This window comes from Oncorhynchus nerka, linkage group LG26 (genome assembly GCF_034236695.1).
Source record: "Oncorhynchus nerka isolate Pitt River linkage group LG26, Oner_Uvic_2.0, whole genome shotgun sequence".
Taxonomy (NCBI): domain Eukaryota; kingdom Metazoa; phylum Chordata; class Actinopteri; order Salmoniformes; family Salmonidae; genus Oncorhynchus; species Oncorhynchus nerka.
In genome coordinates, this window is record NC_088421.1 from 5,492,953 (window position 1) to 5,516,499 (window position 23,547).

The 23,547-nt window shown below is 46.6% G+C and overlaps 1 protein-coding gene across 2 annotated transcripts; it reads left to right on the forward strand.

Annotated features, from left to right (window-relative positions):
* The first annotated feature begins 10,860 nt into the window (after positions 1–10,860).
* Positions 10,861–20,865, forward strand: LOC115110111 (cytokine receptor common subunit beta-like). Of its 2 annotated transcripts, XM_029635482.1 has the most exons (14): positions 10,861–10,962; positions 11,735–11,868; positions 12,149–12,278; positions 12,400–12,560; positions 12,759–12,913; positions 14,778–14,922; positions 15,259–15,394; positions 15,557–15,711; positions 16,107–16,240; positions 16,433–16,616; positions 17,427–17,523; positions 18,160–18,229; positions 18,901–19,010; positions 19,126–20,865. In XM_029635482.1, the coding sequence occupies exons 2-14, from the start codon at positions 11,766–11,768 to the stop codon at positions 19,919–19,921; spliced, it is 2,376 nt and encodes a 791-aa protein (XP_029491342.1). In that variant the 5' UTR covers positions 10,861–10,962; positions 11,735–11,765; the 3' UTR covers positions 19,922–20,865. The 2 variants fall into 2 exon arrangements, with proteins under 2 accessions (XP_029491342.1, XP_029491340.1); XM_029635480.2 differs by lacking the exon at positions 10,861–10,962 and having other exon boundaries at positions 11,589–11,868.
* Positions 20,866–23,547: the final 2,682 nt, after the last annotated feature.

A 23,547-nucleotide genomic window follows, 5' to 3' on the forward strand; every position in this document is an offset into this window, starting at 1 on the left:
CCAACACTAAAACAAGGAAAACACATACGAACGATGGACAGAACGTGACATGTGTCATGCTGTGGGATCAGAGGAGGCTGGTGGGAGGAGCTATAGGCGGATGGGCTCATTGTAATCAATCAATCAATCACATTTATTTATAAAACCAATCTTACATCAGCTGATGTCACAAAGTGCTTTACAGAAACCCAGCCTAAAACCCCAATCAGCAAGCAATGTAGGTGTAGAACCACGGTGGCAGGAAAAACTCCCTAGAAAGGCCAGAACCTAGGAAGAAACCTAGAGAGGAACCAGGCTATGAGGGGAGGCCAGTCCTCTTCTGGCTGTGCCGGGTGGAGATTATAACAGAACATGGCCAAGATGTTCAAATGTTCATAGATGACCAGCAGGGTCAAATAATAATAATCACAGTGGTTGTCGAAGGTGCAACAGGTCAGCACCTCAGGAGTAAATGTCAGTTGGCTTTTCATAGCCGATCATTCAGGGTTTCTCTACCATTCCTGCTGTCTCTAGAGAGTTGAAAACAGAAGGTCCGGAACAGGTAGCACGTCCTGTGAACAGGTCAGGTTTCCACATCCGCAGGCAGAGCAGTTGAAACTGGAGGAGCAGCATGACCAGGTGGACCGGGGACAGCAAGGAGTCATCAGGCCAGGTAGTCCTGAGGCATGGTCCTAGGGCTCAGGTCCTCCGAGAGAGAGAGAGAAAGAAAGAGAGAAAGAAAGAAAGAAAGAAAGAAAGAAAGAAAGAAAGAAAAAGAAAAGAGGAAGAATTAGAGAGAGCATACTTAAATTCACACAGGACACCAGATAAGCCAGAAGAAATACTCCAGATATAACAGACTGACCCTATTCCCCCGAACATAAACTATTGCTGCATAAATACTGGAGGCTGAGACAGGAGGGGTCGGGAGACACTGTGGCCCCGTCCAACAATACCCCCGGACAGAGCCAACCAGGCAGGATATAACCCCACCCACTTTGCCAAAGCAGAACCCCTAAACCATTAGAGGGGTATCTCCAACCACCAACTTACCATCCTGAGACAAGGCCGAGTATAGCCCACAAAGATCTCCCCCAAGGCACAACCCAAGGGGGGGGCGCCAACCCGGACAGGAAGATCAGGTCAGTTACTCAACCCACTCAAGTGACGCACCCCTCCTAGGGACAGCACCAGTAAGCCAGTGCCTTAGCCCCTGTAATAGGGTTTGAGGCAGAGAATCCCAGTGTAATGGCTGGAATGGAATACATAGAACGCTATCAAACACATCAAACACATGGAAACCACATGTTTGACTCTGTTCCAGAAATTCCATACCAGCCATTACAAGGACCCCTTCCTCCTATAGCTCCTCCCACCAGGCTCCTCTGTCTGGGATGGCTCTAATACTGCATAGTGATGAAACGTTAGGTAATCACACATTAGTACAAGTCATTATTGTGACATAGTAGCGTGGAAATTATGCTTGAATGTCTGTCAGGAACAAAAAGAAGAAGCCCTGGTGAAAAGCCATTTTTTTACGAGACGTGTAAAAGTATCTCCTGAAAATTAAGGCTTCTTCTGAAAATCTATTTCTGAGAAGAGTGCCTATTAGGAAAACTGTCCATATGATTGTGAACTCACTATGGAATGGTTTTCTAAAAAGAAACATTCAATCAAATAAAATCAAATGTATTTGTCACATACACATGGTTAGCAGATGTTAATGCGAGTGTAGCGAAATGCTTGTGCTTCTAATTCCGACACTGCAGTAATAACCAACGAGTAATCTAACCTAACAATTCCAAAACTACTACCTTATACACACAAGTGGAAAGGGATAAATAATATGTACATAAAGATATATGAATGAGTGATGGTACAGAACGGCATAGGCAAGATGCAGTAGATGAAAATGACATTTCCTTTTCTGACCAACTGGATGAGAGTAAAGTTTTGTGGTCACTAGATGGGAGTGGTGAGGTTAATATAAATTGCGTTTGCCTAGGGGCATTTTCAGAGGTCTATTGGCGTAAGGGCATTAACGAGGGAGCCAGTTTCCTTGATGAGACGTTAACTCCCCAAAATGCAACAAAAGTCAAAGAGGGCATTTGTGAACTTGTGTTGAGAACAGTAAGGACCTCCTCCTTAGTTACTGTATGTATACATTTTTCTCAACACTGTGATAACGTGTGAAATGATGTACAGTGCAACCAATTGCTATATTTGATGATAGAATATCTCCTTCTTTGGAAAGGCACCGAATACCCACAAGACAATTCTAAGAGCACATTTATTTCAGAGAAAGAAAGAGGAACTACTTGCTGCTTAGTTTGGCACTTGCTTCCAGGAAGTTAAAGCAAGTGAGACACAACGACACACTAAGACACTTCAGAGGGCTATACTACAAAGCAGAATCTAGCCAGCTAACTTTGATAAATAACTATTGATTTTCTGGTTAATTAAGAAAGCTAAACTTAGATATGTGTTTTTGGTTGTTGAGCCAATAAGACCATACGCATGTCAAGCTCATCTTTAAAAAATAAAAATAATAAAACCAATATTTAGGCAAGTTATCTGGCTAACTCTTTGATCCTAGTTCTGCCGGTCTCTAGATGACAGATAGTTACAATGTGTCACGTGTACTCCCGCTCCACCGCTCCGTTATGGCAACACATCATTACGCACACCTGGCAACCATTATTACACACACCTGTGCCCCATCATTACGCACACCTGGACATCATCACTACCCTGATTACTCCCCCTTTATTTAGTCCTCAGTTGTTATCAGTCCTTAGGTGTTATTATTTTCTCTCAGGTTCAGTATGCGGTGCATGTTTGTCCCTCACGGCGTGTATGTTACACAATGTTAAAGCATTTAATTGGCAGACAGATGGTGAATGGAAAAGGGAGTTGAACACAAACAAACTGCAATGTACTGTTACATCCCATTCACACTCTTTGACTTTAATCAACCAATCAATCACATTTATTTGACAAAGCCCTTTGGGGTGGCAGCATAGCCTAGTGGTGTGAGTGTTGGACTAGTAACCAAAAGGTTGCAAGATCAAATCCCCAAGCTGACAAGGTACAAAATCTGTCGTTCTGCCCCTGAACAAGGCAGTTAAACCCACTGTTCCTAGGCCATCATTGAAAATAAGAATTTGTTCTTAACTGACTTGCCTAGTAAAATAATGGTCAAACAAAACATCAGCAGTTGTTGAACCCAGCCTAGACACCAAAAAGCAGAAGTGAGAACACAGTGGCCAGAAAAAAACCTCAGTAGAGGAAAGAAACATAGAAAGGAGACCCAGGTCAGATGTGTGGTCCATCCTCTTCTGATTGGACTGAGTAGAGATTAAGAGTATGCTGGATTGTTTAAACCTAAACAACAAGGTCATAGTCCAACATAGTATAATTGATAAGCCACAGAACGTGATGCTTTTGTGAAAAGTCAAATGGTGTTTTCTGAAATGCTAAACAACAACCATGTCTGACTGACTAGAGTGGTGTTTCTGAGTACGTGACCAGGTGGGGTCTGGTGGGAGTGAAGTGAACAGCTTTGGTGAGAGTATCTGATCTGAGCTCAGTGACTCGGGGGTTAATTGTCTGTGTGGCTTTGATACAGACATGCCAGGTTTGTCATTAGAAGGGCACTGTATGACTGCTGCTCATGAGGAATAGGGGTGAGGGGCCATACAGAAATAGAATGTAATCAAATAGAATTGAATTGAAGAGAACAACTGTATTTGAATACAACAGAAGAACAGTAGTTGTTCAAAGAGGTTACAGCCGGGGACAGATGGCACAGGACTATGGCTTATTTGTGGTAGTTATGGAGGTGAAGTAAAAACAACATAATAATGTAGCGACCCGCACAGACAGCTGTGTGTTATGTGCTAGGCTAGGAGGTGGTTGTGTTGTACTGACCAGTACCCGGTGTTCGCGGGGTCCGACATGTCAATCAACCTGCTATCTGCCAATCACGGGAATGCCTGGAATGTTCTGATGCCGGGCATCCTGGTGGTTGGCGGAGTGGCGTGGAGGGGGGTTGGGCATTGGAAGTTAAGACCAGGTTCAGCCTTTGTTCTCTCTCTCTTTACGTCTGGGCTTCACAAGAGAAGGTCACGATTGGCTTGTGGGTTATCTGTCATCTATTTGGCGTGTGCTACGGCCCAAACAGTAGCCTGTGTAAAGTTGGTTCAATAAACCGTCAATTCGCACACTCAAGCCTCTGTCTGGACAATTGTTCATTTATGATCTAGTCAGGTCATTACATTGGTGTCAGAAGTAAAAACGTTGATACAAGTTAGCCAGCTAGCTAGCTGACTTATGTGGCTAGCTACCGTAGGTGAGAACGGGGATTGAAAATGCTTCGAGGGAATCCGAAAGTGAAGGTGGAGGTAGGGGACGATTATGGCCAAGGAGGTGCGTGTGAATGGACGTCGGGGTTCTGTCTGAGGAGATCGCCAGGGCGTCGGAGCGCAGAGGCCGCTTGAGGGAGGACGTTAGAGTGATGGTGGCTGAAGCGGGCATGAGTGCTTCGTCGAGTGTATTTCGCGCGGATTCTGGTGGGCGGACCGAAGTGGCGACGTCGACGCGGCGTGACGAGGAATCTGGGGCTCAGGATGTAAACAAACATGGCGGCGCCCAGTTCCCGGCTGCGTCCGTATCTGTTAAGACCCCGAAGTATTCCGGTAAGGCGGATTGGGAAGCTTTTCATGCTCAGTTTGAACTGTTAGCTCATTTTAGGGGTGGTCGGATGAAGAAAGGGCACTGCAGTTGGCTTTATGCCTCACGGATGAAGCTCTGTCCTGTTTGATATTGATTAGCCCCGAGGACAGGCATGATTATGGTGCTCTAGTGGGAGCACTGAGGAGGCGCTATGGACAGTGTGTACAGCCCGGGCTACTGCGCTCCGAACTGAGGAATAGACGCAGGCAGCCTGGAGAGCCTCTACGGGTGCTAGCTAATGACATTGAGAGCCTCTCTCGGCGGGCATATGCTCACATGCCCCCCTCCGTGCAGAGCGAGCTAGCACGGGACCAGTTCATACAGGCGCTCTCCCCTACGGAGCTGCGCATACAGACCCAGCTGGCTCATCCTGAGTCATTGCAGACAGCCTTGGAGATGGCTTTGGAGAGGGAGCTGGTGTGGGCTGGGGCTTTAGCTGGGGCTTTGGTGGGGGTGCAGGGAGACACACCCTCTGTGCGAGCTGGGGGGCAGAGCAGCCCGGAGCCGGAAAAGCCTGCTTGGGTGACCGAAATGACAGAACTCATTCGGGCTGTGTCCCTACAGGCGGCACGAAACACAAGTCCTGGTCCCAGGGTCTGCTGGGGTTGTGGCCAGCCAGGCCATCTGCGCCGTTATTGCCCCATGTCCCCCAGAGCTCAGGGAAACGGCTCGGGGTCCGCATAGACCGGGTAGTGCGGACCCCTGGCTTTCTATCCCAACCACCATCATCTTCAGGAGGAGCCCACCGGCACAGACGGGGAAGCAAGGCTCCACTTCCCCCAGAAGCAGACGAGGGCAAGCGGAGGGAGCCTGTTGTTGTGGTGGGCCGGACCTGTGTTGGGGACTTTTGTCATGTCCCTGTCACTGTGGAGGGGGTGCCCTGCTCCGCCCTGGTGGACACTGGGTCCACAGTAACCCTGGTGAGGCCAGATATTGTGCCAGGTTGGACTCAGTGTGAGCCTACAACTGTGCAGCTCCGCACAGTCACAGGTGAGCTGTCATCCATGAAAGGGAAGGGAATAATGACTCTGACAGTAGGGGGCAGGACTGTGCGTCATCCTGTGTGGGTGGCGGCTGTGCAGGACCCTTGTATCCTGGGGTTGGACTTTCTTAGGAGCACAGGCTGCCAGTTAGACCTAAATAGGGGCACACTGAGCTTCCAGGGAGGGACGGAAGTCACCATGGCCCCCTAATGTCACATTCACTCAACCCAACAAACCCTTTACTCCAACAGTTAAAGCAGCAGAGACTCATGGCTGCGCCCCTCCCCACAGCTGTGTGTGACTTTTCCCCAGTCCCCCTGTCACCTACGGCGGTGTGTTACATTCCCCCAGCTACCTCCATGACACAGCCCTCTGTGAGCCCGGGCCGCACCCCCAGCCCAGCTACCCCAGATGGGAGAGGAGAGGACACTGTCTGCAGTGAGGGAGATATGGGGGAGGAACTGTGTTGGTCTTGACCCTGAGCAGCAGGAACGGTTGTGGCAGTTGCTGTTTGAATTCAGAGACAGCTTTGCGTTGAGTGAGGAAGAGGTGGGTCAGACTCTTCTGGTGCAGCATGAGATCGACACAGGTGATGCTCGACCCATCAAGATGCGTCCCCGCCGTATCCCGCTGGCACGCCAGGAGGCGGCAGACAAGGCTGTGTTGGAGATGCAGCGGGCAGACTTCATTGAGCCCTCAGACAGCCCCTGGGCGGCGCCAGTCGTCATGGTTCCGAAGAAGGGGGGCAAGCTGAGGTTCTGTGCGGACTACAGGCGGCTGAATGAGGTAACCAGGAAGGACTCATACCCCATACCACGTATCGATGAGTCGCTGGACCTGGTTAGGGGGTCCTCCTGGTTCTCCTCACTAGACCTCCGCAGTGGCTACTGGCAGGTGCCCCTCTCCCCAGAGGCCAGAGCCAAAACTGCGTTCTCCACTAACAGAGGACACTGGCAGTTCAAGGTCCTGTGCTTTGGCCTGTGCAACGCTCCAGCTACTTTTGAGCGTTTGATGGACAGGGTGCTGGATGGCATCCCCCGACAGCAGTGTCTGGTATACCTCGATGACATCCTGGCCCATGGCAGCTCCTTCCAGTCAGCCCTGGGGGCGCTACGGCGTGTGCTGGAGAGGGTGGCTGCCGCAGGTCTGAAGCTCCACCCCGAGAAGTGCCACTTCATGAGGAGAGAGGTGTCCTTCTTGGGCCACCGAGTGGGAAGGAGGGGATCAGCACCATGGAGGACAAGGTAGGGGCTGTCAGAGACTGGCCCACCCCCACCGACCAGCGTCAGCTGAAGAGCTTCCTGGGCCTGGCCTCGTACTACAGGAGGTTTGTACGGGGCTTCTCAAGCGTTGCTGCTCCACTGAACCGCCTGCTGCCGAAGGACAAGGCTTTCACTTGGACAGTGGAGTGTGAGGAGGCGTTCAACACCCTCAAACGTGCACTGATCGAGGCCCCGTGCTCGCCCCCTGACCTCACCTTGCCCTTTATCCTGGACACAGACGCGAGCAATGTGGGCATGGGTGGGGTGCTGGCCCAGGTGGGGCCAGAGGGGAGAGAGTGGTGGCGTACTTCAGCAAAACATTTGACAAACATGAGCGCCGCTACTGTGTCACCCGGCGGGAGCTCTTGGCTGTTGTGGCTTCCGTCAAACACTTCAAGTACTACCTGGGTGGTCTGCCCTTTACTGTAAGGACTGACCACTCTGCTCTCCAGTGGCTCATGTCTTTCAGAGAGCCAGAGGGGCAGGTGGCACGCTGGTTGGAGGAGCTTCAGCCGTATGACTTCACGGTGGTGCACAGGGCAGGGGCACGCCACTCCAACGCCGACGCCATGTCCCGTCGGCCCTGTACTGCAGACGGCTGCCGCCACTGTGAACGGAGAGAGGGACGGGAGAGAGAGCTGCGGGCAGAGGAGGGTGTCTGTGCCACAGTGTGTCGGGCGAGCGGGCCTGTCTGCTGTGAGCTGCAGACTGTCGACGTGGCTGAATGGCGGCAGCAGCAGGGACGGGACACAGACCTACAGCCAGTGCTACAGTGGGTAGAGGCGCAGGTGAGGCCACCATGGGAAGAGGTGACAGCGCTCTCACTCGCGACCAAAGGGTTGTGGTCGAAGTTTGAGAGACTGCGGCTGGCTGATGGCGTGCTACAGCGGGCATGGAAGGAGTCAGCTACGGGAGAGGAGAGGTGGCAGGTGGTGGTCCCAAAAGCATTGCAGGAGGCTGTGCTCCAGAGTACTCATGGGGGTGGGGACTGGACACTTTGGGGTCACAAAAACACTGCGCCGTCTCCGTCAGGGCTTCTACTGGGGGCAGCACAAGAGGGATGTGGAGGACTTTTGTCGCCGCTGTGACAACTGCACAGCGAGAAAGGGCCCCCAGGCCGCTCTCATGCTCAGCTCCAACAGTTCCCAGTGGGGGCTCCCATGGAGAGGGTGGGAGTGGATGTAGTTGGGCCGTTCCCACCACAGACAGTGGAAACCGCTGGGTGCTCACGGTCATGGACTATTTCACAAAATGGCCCGAGGCCTATGCTCTGCCTGACCAGGAGGCAGAGACCATCGTCGACGCCCTGGCAGCGGGATGTTCAGCAGGTTTGGAGCTGCAGAGTCCATCCACAGCGACCAAGGCAGAAACTTTGAGTCCCGTGTGTTCGCCACCATGTGTGAGAGGCTGGGTATGCACAAGACCCGCACTACTCCTCTCCATCCTCAAAGTGATGGCCTTGTGGAGCGCTTCAACAAAACGCTTGGACAGCAGCCGGCCATCGTCTCTTCCAAACACCAGCGTGACTGGGACAAGCACCTGCCTATGGTCCTCATGGCATGCCGCTCCGCTGTCCAAGACTCCACCTCCTGCACGCCTGCCCTCCTCATGCTGGGGAGAGATCCGCACCCTGCGGAGATGGCGTTTGGTCGGCCCCTGGATAGCCCTCATGTTCCTCCGGGGCCGGAGTATGCCCGGAGACTCCAGGACCGCCTGGAGACAGCCCACACCTTCGCCAGAGAGCAGCTGGTGAATGCAGGTGTGAAGCAGAAAAGGAACTATGACGTGCACACCCGGGGAAGGCACTTTGTGGCTGGGGAGCTGGTCTGGGTCTACAGCACCCTAAGGAAAAAAGGCAGATGCCCCAAGTTGGACAGTCACTGGGTGGGACCCTGCAGTGTCCTGGAGAGGGTAGGGGAGGTTGTGTACCGGGTGCAGCTTCCTCCCAGGGGGAGAAAGGTGGCACTGCACCGGGACAGGTTAGCCCCATACAGAGGGGCCTCTTCTCCCCAAACCCCAGGAACCCCCACAATTCCCCTCTCTGGCAATGACATTCTCCAGGCACCCACCCTCAGGTGCCGCAGACAAGGCTCCAGACAGCCCACTCCCCCTGTCTCCCCCCCTGTGTCACCGCGTGGTTCCCCAGAACCACGGACTGTATTACCCGTTCCCGCTTCCTTGTCCCCCATATCCCTGCCTTCATCCCCTGGTTCCCAGAGGGGCACTCTGCGACCATCACGGCCACGCAGGCAAAGGAGACCTCCGGGTCGCTTCAGAGACTTTGTTTGTTCCCTCGGGGACGAGGGACTTTGTGGTGGGGGGGCTGTGTAGCGACCCGCACAGACAGCTGTGTGTTATGTGCTAGGCTAGGAGGTGGTTGTGTTGTACTGACCAGTACCCGGTGTTCGCGGGGTCCGACATGTCAATCAACCTGCTATCTGCCAATCACGGGAATGCCTGGAATGTTCTGATGCCCGGCATCCTGGTGGTTGGCGGAGTGGCGTGGAGGGGGGTTGGGCATCAGAACATTCCAGGCAATCATATTTCTGTCAATAAAATCTGCCAAGTCTATCACAGGGCCTTGTTTCGTCACATGAGGATTGAGGACTAAACTGACCATGTGCACAGTGAGTCACATGATTCTAGCTTGTTCCTGATGAGAGATATTGAGTGTTACAACTATCCTGTGTTACAACCATCCCCGGTGTCTCCTATGCCAAAATATGCCTTAAATAAGACAGCCACACAGTCCATAATCTACAGACAGCACCACAGCCTGTCACACCATCATTAAAATGGCTATGGATGGCGTATCTCTGTTGCTGCATTTATGGCGGTGTTTTCTTTGGAACTTGTGTTGCTTTATCATTCTCCTCAATTGTCACTGTTCTTTCTGTGTTGTGTCGCAGTAATGATGTTCGATTGTAGGTTTTGGCCTTTGAGTCAGCTTAAAAACCTCATCAGTGGTCTATGTGAGTAACATACACTTAACAGAGTCAAATCGTCACACTGCTAGGGACTAGACAGGAGTTCTTCTACAGATATCGAGCCTCTCCCTTCACGCCACAGTGAGCAGGATAAGCTGCTCTAGCAGCCCAGCACAGCTCCAGACTCCCATCCTGAATGGCACCCCATAGGCCTCTGTTCATAAGTAGTGCACTATGTAGGGAATGGGGTGCCATTTGGGACACAGGATCCAGACTCAGGCGTTTCCCTGTCTGTCTGTGTGCTAGCTAAGGACTGGTGTATTATACAATGGATTTGCTCTGCTACTGAAGTGCAGTCCTGGCAAGCCAAAAGGACATAAAGGACATCAATGGTCTGCGTCCCAAATGGCACCCTATTCCCTATTTAATGCACTACTTTTGACCAGGGACCATAGGGTTTTGGTCAAAAGTAGTGTACTATATAGGGAATAGGGTGCCTTTTGTGACGAAGATAATTACTGTACTGACATGACACTGCCTGAACCAACTAAGACACTTCACTGATCAATCTTCACACTGTTCAGTAGCACGTCACTGGAAATCCCCATCACCCATAAAAGGCCTGGGCTAGAAGCTCACTCTTGTGTAACAGCAAGACAATTATAAGATGACAGAAAAGGAATATGTTATTTTAGATCAATTGTTTGAAAGTGATATTCATAATTTATGCATACTATACATACTAAGCTACTTCTACTACCCTCGGGGCAGCATTTCATTCCATACTACAGCCCTATGAGCAAATAATGTTGAAAAGATACCCTTTTGGTTGAAACTATGTATTTGTGGTTGAAAAGTGTCTTTTCAATGTTTTGTGCTCACTGGGAGCGTACTGATCACACTGTTGATTAAGTGTCATTTTTGACCACATGGTAAACAGCCACGTGAAAAGAGGAAGCAGATCAAGTTGAGGCAACAGACCGGACACATTTGGCATGAGACTTGACGTTTCCTCGCACATCATAACTTCTTGGAAATAGAACTACAGAATTCACTGAACACTGAATAGGAGACTAGGTGAGAACAACTTCAGTTGTATAAATTAGCTTATATACAAGTGTTCATTTTTGGGGATTCTTACCATCTCTTTGTATGTTAACCTCTATCCCACAATGTATTCTTAGAATGCTTATTTAGAAACGCACGCACAGACACAGACACACACACAGACAGAGACACAGACAGAGACACAGACACACACACACACAGTATCTGATGGGGATTTCTCAACGCCACTACAGTCACAACTCTCTGCCACTTTGTTTTCATGCTTCTCTTCCAAAATGCCTTGTGCCTGACAGAAGGACATCACAGTGAAGACAGTACCACAACCATAAGAAACAGAGGCTACGTCCAAAATGCCACCATAATATAAAGTTCTATACTATTGACTAGGTCCCATAGGGTAGTGTGCACTATACATAGGGAATAGGGTGCCATTTGGAACACATTAAGCCAGAGAAAGCAAACAAGGGTGAGACGAACGGATGTGTGGTTACAGCGGATGGTGGGAGGAATATCAGAGTCACTTAGTGAAGATATACTGTAAGGGAAGTGAGTGGTAATGATGTCATTTTTTCCGAGAATTGTGATATTTGCGTGTGTGTGCACGTTCATGGAGAGAGAGAGTGAGTGAGTGAGTAAGACTTTTTGTATCTGAGCCATTTTTCTCTGAACTCTGACAGGTATAGCAGTCAGTCCACATAATGCGGGCCCAGGATGGTCTAGATCTAGAAGGTTAATTACTGAGACCCACCTGCTGAACCTTACCCATGTTCTTCTGCTCCAGGGGACCTGTCCTCCTGCGCTCCCCGGGAAACATGCTCCTCTTCTGGATGTCTTGTGGATCACTTCTCCCTCTCCTGGTCCTTTGCAATAACGGACAAGAATGCTGCACCATCCAGGACAACACACAATATCATGGTAGGGTCTAAGTCTAAGACTCTGTTTTTAGCAGATCTCGATGACAACAAAATGTATCATTTAGACATATGGTTAGATGTTTAATTGTGGACATTATAGGAAGTCTCATTAAGATACAGACACTAGCACAACACTGCCACCCACTTGGAAATGTGTTTTTTTCCAGAAGTGATTGTAGATCATATTTTCTACCCATATAGAGAGAACTGTACACCATACAGCACAATGTGTTCTAATTATTATTGTCTATATCCTTCTCCCCACTCCGTCTCTCCCATAGTGTCCCCTGTGCTTGAGTCCCTGCGGTGCTACAATGACTACAGGTCCTACGTCCGCTGTAGCTGGGAGGAGAGTCCACACCCGTCCTCACAGCCATTAGCCCTATACTACTGGGACAGCCCTGAGAACCGGTAAGGATAGAGCTGATGGGGTGATGAGAGGACAGAGAGAGAGAGGGAGGGAGGGAGAGGTGGACCCCGAAAAACAATGTACTCAATGAACTCATGTCTCCCTCTTTCTCCGACCCTCTAGTGAGTCCTTGTGTGAACCCTATGGTCAGCGAGCACGGAATCCCAACAACATCAAGCTCACTGCCCAGTGTCAGTACAACACGAAATACTTTGGCATCAATACCAACCATGTCTTCTTCTTCAATACCTCCTGTCCCCCTGCCCTGCTTCTGTCTAAGAATGGTGAGTTTAACCATTGCAGGACACCTGTCATAAGTCATTGGTTCTCAATTATTTTACATTTACATGTTTCATTTTAGTTACAAGTTAGCTAGCAGATGACCAAATTCAGTCAAATATATATAGGGTCCTATATCTGTATTTGACTATTCATGTATGTGTTGATTTGTTTTTGACAGTGTGTGCATGTGTGTATTACAGTGAGGGTGCGTCCACCAGTCCGCCTATCACAGAAGCTTGTAGAGAGAGGGGGCTGTTTGCTCCGCTGGGAAAGCCCCTACCCCCCATCATCCCTCTTGACCCCCACTCTCAACTACCAGGTCAACTACAGGAGGTCTAACCAGGATGACTGGACAGTATGTACTGGAGTAACAAACAATTAGCTTGAGTGCCATATCTTGTTTGTGGTATATATTGCCAACTCATTGTCAAGGACAGCAGGCCAAAAGTGCAAACAAATCTGGGACCAGGTTACATACAATGTGCTCTTAAAGACTCCTATTCATCTAACACATGTGCTTCTGAATCCAGTATACACTCTTAGAAAAATGGGTTCCAAAAGGGTTCTTCGATTGTCCCCTTAGGAGAACACTTTTTTGTTCCAGGCAGAACCCTATTGGGTTCCACGTAGAACCCTTTCCCCTGGAGGGTTCTACGTGGAACCCAATAGGGTTCTGCCTGGAACAAAAAAAGTGTTATTCAAAGGGTTCTCCTTGGGAACAGCCAAATAACCCATTTAGGTTCTAGATACCACCTTTTTTCTAAGAGTATTAGTAAACATATTGCTTATGTTTTCCGACCCTCTTGTAAAAAAACATGCTAACTCTCAAGATTTTTCATCATGGCATGAGATATCCCCCGGAAAACAAGCACAATTTTAGGGTAGTTTTGCTCGGTGTCAAAATCATGAATCACTTCTTTAAAATCATTCATCACTACCCCTTTGCTTAATACCCAGTGGTATCACCAGAGTTTCATAACATTTGGGGTCTCAGTCCTGAAGACCAGGGGCTGAGGGGTTTGTGGGTGAGAAAAAAAAGGGCCTTTTCTAAAATCACTTCCTGTAATTTCCTGTAAATCATTTTATATGACTGGAGACATTACAGTAATATTTTTTTTATACCCCACAAAGTATCTAAATGTCAAGCTGCTAAAAGAAACAACCCATGTCTTAAATGCAACAAGAAGATAGGCCAATGAAAAGAGTGGATACTCAGATCTTAGGTCTACAAGATGAGGAGGAAATTATAGTCCACCAACCTTCCAGTGTTTACTCACTAATTAATCAGAATTGTTCCGCAAGTGTATTTTTAAATATTGTGAAATACCTTCTAGCTGCTGCCTGCTGTACACTGACAGCCACAACTCAACAATCAGCTGTTTTATATTTGCCCTAATCGCTCACAATGTGACAAAACACAATCTACAGCAATTATTTTAAATAATTACATAAATATTTCATGTATTTTTATAGAGACAGGAGTAATTATATCACTTGTCAAATTTAATTTCAATTTATCTGCAGCACTTCCAAAAATGTGAAATTGTTTCATGTTGCGTTTATATTTTTGTTCAGTATAAGTGGCACATTCAGTTGACTACAAAAAAAATTCACACCATTGCAACAGCGCAACAAATGTGGGGCTGACCCAAAATCCTGGTGACGTCCACGTTCTAGCTCGTCACGATCCTTACCAAAGATTACCACGCCACTATCTAAGACTGAGAGGATATCACACGGCAATAGTATAGAAAACAAATCCACCGGTGGGAGTCACATAAAGATCAGGTCTCTGTCTCAATAGTCTGAAGTGGTTTCCACCCTTTCAAATGCACTGATTCAAGCCACGGGATAGGTGGAAGCAGTTTGAAAGATTCTTTCAGGAAGTCTACATTCTACACCTGTCCAGACCAGGTGCTTCACACTAGTGCAGATGAAGGGAAGGAAACAAAGAAAGGAACCTACTGGGGACTTAAATCAATACAATTCCATGTTATTTCAATGATGTTTATGTTCAATTATGTTGAACCAACGTGGAATAGATGTTGAATTGATGTCTGTGCCCAATGGAGAGCCACTTTAGTAGATTGAGATGCACACATAATGTGCGTGTCAAATGGCATCCTATTGCCTTTGTAGTACACAACTTTAGACCACAGCCTTGTGGGGCACTATGCCATTTGGGACTCCATATTCATTGTCTGTTTCTCTCTGTGCAGGCAGTGGAGGTTCAGGACACCCAGCTGAGTGTGAAGGCTGAGGCTCAGGTGCCCGGCTTCCAGTATGAAGCCAAGGTGAGGGCAAGGATGAAGACGGGACTGTGGAGCGAGTGGAGCCCCCTAGTGACCTGGTTGACTGAGGAGGGTGAGTGGAAACCCTACGTAAACATAAACATACTCCATCCTCCGTCCTCCATAATGTAATGTCGTACAATGAAATGTATTAGTTTCATGGCATTGTAATGTGTTTGTAATGAAATTGTAATGAGCGACTTGCGATGGCATGTGATTTTACAGGGAGGTGCCAGGGAGTTGTGATCGCGTCATGTTAGCATTGCTCAGTCGTGCATCAATGTCTTCTTTCCTTTTGTTCACTCCCATCCTCCCTAATTCCCCCCCTCTCTCTCTCTCCATCTCTTTCTGTCTCTCTTCCTCCTGTCCTCCTGCTCCCTCCCTCACCTCCCTTCCCTCACTCACTCAGACCCTGTGCCAGGCCCCTCCAATGCGCAGTGTGTGTTGGATAATGAGACTGCGGTAACATGCAGTTGGGAGGTGAAGAGAGACCTGGCTCAGTTCCTTACCTTCCACCTGTCCTGCAAACACAACCACACTGCACCGTGAGTTAAGATCTGTGTGTATGCCTTTGTGTTTGTGCGCGCTGCATGCGTTCATGTGCGCGTGCCCATGGATGAGACAGAACAGTTGACTCTTTCACAGCATTGTCCTCCCTCTTCTCCATCCATCCATCCATTTCTCTCTTCCTTTCGCCATCTCTGCAGAGCCCAGAAATGCTGTGATAACACCATGGTCGGCGTTACATCCAGGGGTCCAGTGCTAGAATACAGCTGCTCCTTCCATGTCCAAGACTTAGAGCAGCTAGAGGTGGAGCTTGTACCCACACGCAACAGCAAAAAGTTTAAAACACACAAAAACAGTGAGTCATTTTCACACCGAGACAGGGGTGATATTAAGGGGGAGAATAAAATCTCATAGCTGAGACTCAATTTATGATGATATTTGTTTTGATGCAAAAAAAGAAAGAATATATACTACCTCAGTGATTGTAAATCAGTGCTGCCACCTGGAGTTTATATTGTGGTATTACAGGCACAATTTTCTAGAAGGTATCATTTCAGCCAGTAGTTTAGAAATTAGTGCTCATGAGCCAAAACGGGTACCGGGAAATTGTGCACAACTGTGTACAACGTCATCCATTTCGTACGATATGTTACGTCCTGCAAAAAATAAATACATTCGTAAGTGCTTAAGATCCCGTTCAACTCTTTAAAGATTCTTGATGTCTGATTCTTGATGTCTCTCTCCACACAGTTCGTCCAAACCGTCCACTCAAAGTGCAGATAGAAGAGAGAGATGGGAACTGGATTCTAAAATGGAATCCGCCTAATTTTTATCTGACCGATCATGTGCACTATCAGGTGCAATACTGGAGTAATGAGACTCAGGTAGGATGATCCAAAAGCAATGTCTTGTCATTGTCAGTATTACATTTGATCATCTCTAGTTCATCAGGTAAAGAACGCTCATCAAGCGAGATAGACTGTTGCAATTTTAAGCATCCCATGAATAGATCATTTGACAATGACGGATAATTCTACTGTGTCTCACTTGGTTCTGTCCAACCTTCTCTTTTTCAGGAGGATACTACGTTCCTCAATGTCTCCCAGGGGTCCTGCTCGCTCTCCATCCTGGGGGTGTCCCTGCGCCCCTCTGAGTGCTACCTGGTTAAGGTGAGAGCCCTGGTGGGACCAGGAAAGAGTGATACTTTTGACGGAGCCCCTTCAGAATGGACCGACCCAGTGGAGTGGACCACACAACCAGGTAATGGACCTAGATGGTATCTCCTGGTTGAAGCAGGTTTTTAATAGTATTCTGATCTATTGTTGTATTCTATTCTAGCCTGAGAGTGTCTGTTGTTGCTATTATGCCAACTCCTTGTCACTCATTGTCATGTTAATTGCTGTATATGCTTGACAATGACAGCAATGGACTTGACAAGAGCACAAACTTGGACCAAGCTAATTCTGTTATTTTTTTCAAATAACTCTGAAAACATATTTTATCATCAGAGATAACCAGTCTGCACTGAAACAAGTACAAATGGGGGGGGATGTGAACCATATTTTATGATTTACTATTCATCTAGTCGTGCCAGCCATGCGAGTCAAAATAGCGGAGCTCTAAAAACTATAATATGATTATCTATTCATGAGATGCTGAACGAAAAAACACCAAAGTTCATATCCCTTGAAGAATGTTTTCAAAAACAAATGTAAAGACCTTCATTATGTATTAAAGAGTGTTTTTCTTTGCTTCCATCTGTCAGTCTTATGTTGCAGCCACGATATTTGCTTTCATGTGAAAAATGAGAGAATAAAAAAATGAGAAGATAATATTGAAATGTGTTGAACACGCCGTTTGGAGGAAATAAGAAGAAATTAAGACTAGACTTGATGAAGGCAGCATACAGGAGCTGATAAAATGTGACTTTGTTCTCTTGAAGCAACGACCATCTCAATCAGTTCACATGACAGACAGGAATATCCAGACACTAATCAATTACTCATCAATGATCATCAACTACATTTTCCACTCTTACATATGCATCTTTTGTCCCATGTCTCCTGGTAGCTTCCTGGTCCATCACCACCTTCCTCTACGTCTTCATCAGTATACTGGTGGCCATTGTCTTCATCGCTCTCTATGTTACCATACCAGCCTGTCACAGGTGATTACTCAGACTTCTCCAACTGTTTCTATTGTTTTTCTACCATTTTAATTCACCCTTCAAATCAAACTTTATTTGTCACATGGGCCCAATACAATAAGTGCAGACTTTACCGTGAAATGCTTACTTACAAGCCTTTAACCAACAGTGCAGTTCAAGAAAAATAAAAGATTTACCAAGTAGATGCCCTTGTGTTATTACTAGTGTTAGAGCCAGTGCTTCCATACAGGTGTGGTCCCTGAGTTAATTAAGCAATTAACATCCCATCATGCTTAGGGTCATGTATAGAAATGCTGGGCAGGCCATTATTTTGGCTACCATGGCTATGGGAACACAATACGATGACAATGGCCCTATCCACAGGGCACGAGTGGTCACTGAATGGGTTGATGAGCATGAAAACCATATAAACCACATGCCATGGCCTTCTCAGTCACCAGATCCCAACCCAATTCAACATTTATGGGGGGATTCGATTTCTCATGGAAGAATGGCATTGCATCCCTCCAATAGAATTCCAGAATCTTGTAGAATCTATGCCAAAGTTGTGTTGGTGTTTCCTTTATTTTGGCAGTTACCTGTCATTTCATTCGTTCGTCCATCCCATTGATTAATTCGTTCATTTTCTGTCCGTAGGAGGGTAGTCCTGTGGGAGGTGTCTGTCCCGTCGCCCCTCAAGAGCAAGGTACTGGGAGAGGTCATTAAGGTAAGTCTGAATGCAACTGAATGGCTGAGTATTCAATCAGCATTATTCACAAAGCATCTCGCTGTGGACTACTCAGCTATTGAATATATGACAACTGCACTCAATAATAATGCAAATCATCTAGACTTTGCACAAAGATCATTTTTCATAACCACTATAAATGACATTGTGTGTATCCAGGGCTGTGCACAGACCTTTTAGCCGGCAGATGCTCAAAATGAGGGAAAAAAATGGCAATTCATATCTCGAAATTCATAACATACTAACTGCCTCTGTAGCGAACATTTAAACATGCTTTAGCATTGGCCTATTTATTTCTGCAACAACACACTCACTTACAAGATTGTAAGCAGGCTAGTTACAGTGCCTCCAAAAGAAATGATTGACATCGGGAAAAGAGGGTCGGCTATCAGCTAATCATTCGTGTCGATTGATGAAAACCTGCTAGTTTGTGAACTTGACAATGTCACGTCGACTTGGGGGCAATGGGTTCAGAACAACAACGACAAAAACTGTAATGCAAAAAATATGCCGCCACCCAAAAGGGCGAGTGGGAGGGCAAAGGGGCAGGTGGGAGAGTAAAGGTAGACCCCTATCTGTGCACGTGCCTGCATGTATCCATCTTTCATAGTTCATCACTCACAGATAATGGTATGTCCTCTCTTTCCCAGAAATCTCCTGATAGGTTGTTATTCCATGAGAGTGAGAGAAGTGAGAAGACCTACATCTGCAGGGTACAGACACAGGAGAGCAGGGAGGATAACAGTCTCTGCTCCAGCTGGTAAAACTAGCTCATATCTTTATACTTATTTAACCTACACTATCCAACACTTATAAAAGATCATTCGTACACCTAGCCTCAATCCTAACCCTTACCTCACTATGTTGTGTTGCAGCTCTTCAGATAGTCCATTGTGGTTGAACTCAGATGTAAAAGCAAATGGACTGTTCCATTCCATTACCAAGGAGGGGTGGAAGAAGTATGACCCAAACTCTTCCTCCCTCCATTTGCTGTCTGTGGACAGATCTGGCCCTCCTGCTCTAGACTCATCCGGCTTCAGCTTCAGTGGCCCTTACATCTTCTGTGGCGACAGTTCACCGGCGCCGAGTGAGTTTCTGAGTCTGGAGCCTCCCTGTGAGGAGTCCGACAACACTCTCTCTAACTCTGAACCCACTTCTCCGTCCTCCTCGGAGAGGTCTGCCCCATCCCTCTCGGAGTCGAGTGAGGGCTACGTGGCGATGCCTCAGGTCTGTGCTGGCCTGTCCAGATCAACAGAGGGAGTGTCTGATGGTGTTACGAGCGCTGTAGTAGCGGACGACAGTAAGAACACTGGTAACAACAACGGCAACAACGACATCATGGCATGGCCCAAGTCAGAGCTCCTCCCACCCGGACCTAGCTCTATGCCCACCTGCTCACCACCCAGTGAGAATGAAGACCCTCCTCCAGCGTACACACCCCCAACCACCACAACCACCCCTCCCACCTTGCCCCCAGTGGGCCCTACCCTACACACCTCTGGGTACTGCTTCCTCCCGGCCCTACAGACACTTGGGGGCTGGGGCCATGTGCAGTCTTCTGGACCACCTAAAGGGGGCAGTCAAGAGCAGCAGGCCTGTAGGAGGGAGATGAGTCAGGAGGAGCAGTGCAAGGAGGATCCATATGTCAGACTGTCCCAGCTAGCCACTTAGCTAACTAGCTAACCCCATCTAATGCTGGACTACATGAAGGCCACTATACGTCACTGTTCTCAATAGTTGATCCATTCTAACACTAACACACCTGTCTCAACTAATCACAAGACCTTGACTATTAGTTGGACTAGTTCATTCAGGTGTGTTAGTGTTGGAATGGACCACATGTGTAAAACTACTGATTTGTGGTCACTGAAGACTGGGTTGAGATTGAGAAACACTTCTATTTCTGGGAGGGAAAACTGTTGGAGCCTCATAGAGAGCCTCCCTTGATTACTCACAATGCCCAGCAGATGGCATCACTGTACTTACTGTGTATCTGTTGAACTCACAAGAGGTGGCCTATGGATTCTACTGTAAGGACTAACTACAAACACAGAAGCATACTGCAGTAAGCCTCTGGGTGGTAAGGTGACTGAGGGCCAGATTCCCAGGTTTCCACCACATCACATAGATGGTACATGTGTAACAGGGTGGCACTGTCGAGTTGGTGAACGCAGCCTTATGCCTCTGTCAGTGCCAGGTGTGTGAGATTGTTGATTGTAATTAAGGGTGTGGCCTTCAGTATTTTACCTGGCTGTTCTTGTTGTTCTACAGATATGCATTACCATGAGAATTCCAAATTCTGAAGCATATCCGGGGATCTTGTGTTTATGGCAAGAGTACCCGTATGCCAATTTGACCCGCTCTCTTTCACCCATGGCATGCCCTCCTGAGAGTATTGTGCAACATGTCCTGTGACCACGAGTAATTGATCTGATCTGTGTTATGCCATAGCTCAGGCATATATCGAATGTAATTGTGGATTTGTATGTCAACTAAAGTTGTTTATGTCCTGTGATAAGGAATCAGTATGAGCTAGAGCTTCCAAGGAACATGTATGCCTGGAGATGAAAATATTGTTTTGTTTGCTGTAAAATAAAGTAATGTTGTTCGCTATACCTCTTCCTACTATTCCCATGCTCCACTCCCTGATGTTAGAGAACCTGTATGTTTTAGATTAGTCCCGAGGACCTCCCCTCGCGTATATGAAAAATGTGGCGTACAATCGACCCCAGGAAGAGATACATGTAAATCCCCCTTGTTACACATCAGAAGAGGTTTGATTCCCAAATGAGTCCCAAATGCCTCCCTATTCACTATGTAGGGAAGTTTAAGTCCCAAATGCCTCCCTATTCACTATGTAGGGAAATTTGAGGTTCAAATGCCTCCCTATTCACTATGTAGGGAAGTTTACCTCCCAAATGCCTCCCTATTCACTATGTAGGAAACTTTTGAGTCCCAAAGGCATCCCTATTCACTATGTAGGAAAGTTTGAAACCCAAAGGCGTCCCTATTCACTATGTAGGGAAGTTTTAGTCGCAAATGCCTCCCTATTCACTATGTAGGGAAGTTTAAGTCACAAATGCCTCACTATTCACTATTCAGCCTTAGCTACTGTGTGCCCTCCTCTGAAAAGTTATCATAGCCATGATACTTAGAGGAGACCGTGGATGGTTACAACAAAAGATAGTTTTCTCTCAATATCTCAAGTGAGAATCATGTGACTCACTGTGCACATGGTCAGTTTAGTCCTCAACCCTCGTGTGAAGAAGCAAGACCCTGTGATAAACTTTGCAGATTTTATTGACAAAAATATGATTTTGAGGTAATAAATGAAAGAAATTGACCAAATGTATTTTGCCGATGGCATCACCTGCTTTCTCGTTAGATTCACATATCTTATATCAGGTTTATAACCAGTGTGTGTAGATGTATTTGATGTAAGTTAGCAATGCTAAAGTTTGAACGTAGCTAAAACTGAAAATAACTAATGGCTGCAAGGGTCAGGGTTAGTTGGAACAACCTAAGGGAATACAAATGATGGGCCCTCCAAGCCTGTACCCCAGGACTACTACACCAAGGTTACAACTGTGACTCTGATTCAGTGAGCATGTCCAGCATTCACTTACACACACTGCTCACACGCACACACACACACAGACACACATAAACATGTGTTTCATGTGTTTTTTGAGAACACTTCTCACATGTGACATTTCACATTTGAAGACGTGTTTTTGGAACATTTCACATGACATTTCGCATTTGAATTAATGTATTTTTAGAACACTTCACGTGACATTTCACATGTGAAAATGTGTTTTTGGACAACAAAAAATGTGTCTATGATACACACACATTGCTTTTAACATGCAGTGTTTTCGTCTTACATATTTGACTGATGTTTATTTATACAACAATTATTATTCAATGTGTCGTCATCTGGGATTTGAACTCACAACCTCTTGGTTCACGGCATTATGATATTTCTGCTACACCACCACACCTGTATTGTCACGTCCTGACCATAGAGAGCCCATATTTTTTATGGTGGAGTAGGTCAGGGCGTGACTGGGGGTTTAGTCGAGTTTATTATTTCTATGTGGGGTTCTAGTTTTGTTTTTCTATGTTGGTAATTTTGTATGATTCCCAATTAGAGGCAGCTGGTAATCGTTGTCTCTAATTGGGGATCATATTTAAGTAGCATTTTTCCCACCTGTGTTTTGTGGGATATTGTTTATGTGTAGTTGTATGTCAGCACTCCATTGTCGTCACGGTTCGTTATTCTTTGTTGTTTTGTTGTGTGGTTCACTTACTTTAAATAAATAAAGATGTGGAGCCCAGATCACACTGCACGTTGGTCCGAGTATGTTTCCAACGACCGTGACATGTATTCCTGCAATTTGGACTTCAAAGAAAATCTCAGCTTTGTTAACATGCTGTCACATTCACATGTTGTCACATTTTATCACATTAAAATGACATGTGATCACACAAGATCTTGTGGAACTCATTAGGGACACCACAAAGATTCAGTTGTTTATTCCAGATGGTGTTGTTTAGTTGTCAGATGTTGTTGTAGTTGTTGAGAAGGGCCAGTTAATGGAACATAAAAATTATATTTTATGATTTTTAATATTTTATTATTTCTGCTGCACAAAATGTTAAACATGGCAATGTTGTTCTCATGTTCTCAATAAGGCTTTCAATATTTCGTTGCATGTCATGATATATGCATTTTTTTAAACGGTTTCATTTCACCCCAAGCCTTGTTACAACTGACCTGGGAGGTGACGTAAATTGTAGCATTTTACTCCTTGTATTTGAGACAAAGTCACCACTTGTTTGTTTGCTTTAGAGAGAGAATACCTATACCCATTTGTAGCAGACAGATGGCAGCCGTTCCTACCACAGTTTGAATGTAGCAACTCAAAAATCTCTGAGAAAATGACGAAAATGCTAAAAGTGTTACAACCATCCCCAGTCCTACATTATGAACGCTTTGCCAGCACAGAGTAAATGTTCATCTTTGGCCTGTTGGATCATCTGGTGCCCTTAGCAGAAACATAACTATTTGTCTGTTCTATTTATTTATGAAATATTTAATGTAATTTTCATTTTATATTATGCTTTACATGAGATATGATAAGAAGTTTGATATATGAAAAGGTATACAAACCTTTTCCTTTATTTTATGTATTTTGTTCTGTAGGCCTATTTCTAAGCGATCGTGCAAATAGATTATGTTCCTATAGTCAGAGGTTAATGTATACTTGTATTATTATTTAAGAATAAAATGA

Excerpts from the sequence above, each read along its gene's own strand:
- LOC115110111 (XM_029635480.2), top strand. The coding sequence starts at position 11,718 with ATGTTCTTCTGCTCCAGGGGACCTGTCCTCCTGCGCTCCCCGGGAAAC. Across the intron at positions 12,279-12,399 it reads TGGGACAGCCCTGAGAACCG|TGAGTCCTTGTGTGAACCCT; the intron begins GTAAGGATAGAG and ends CCGACCCTCTAG. Across the intron at positions 15,395-15,556 it reads AAACACAACCACACTGCACC|AGCCCAGAAATGCTGTGATA; the intron begins GTGAGTTAAGAT and ends CCATCTCTGCAG.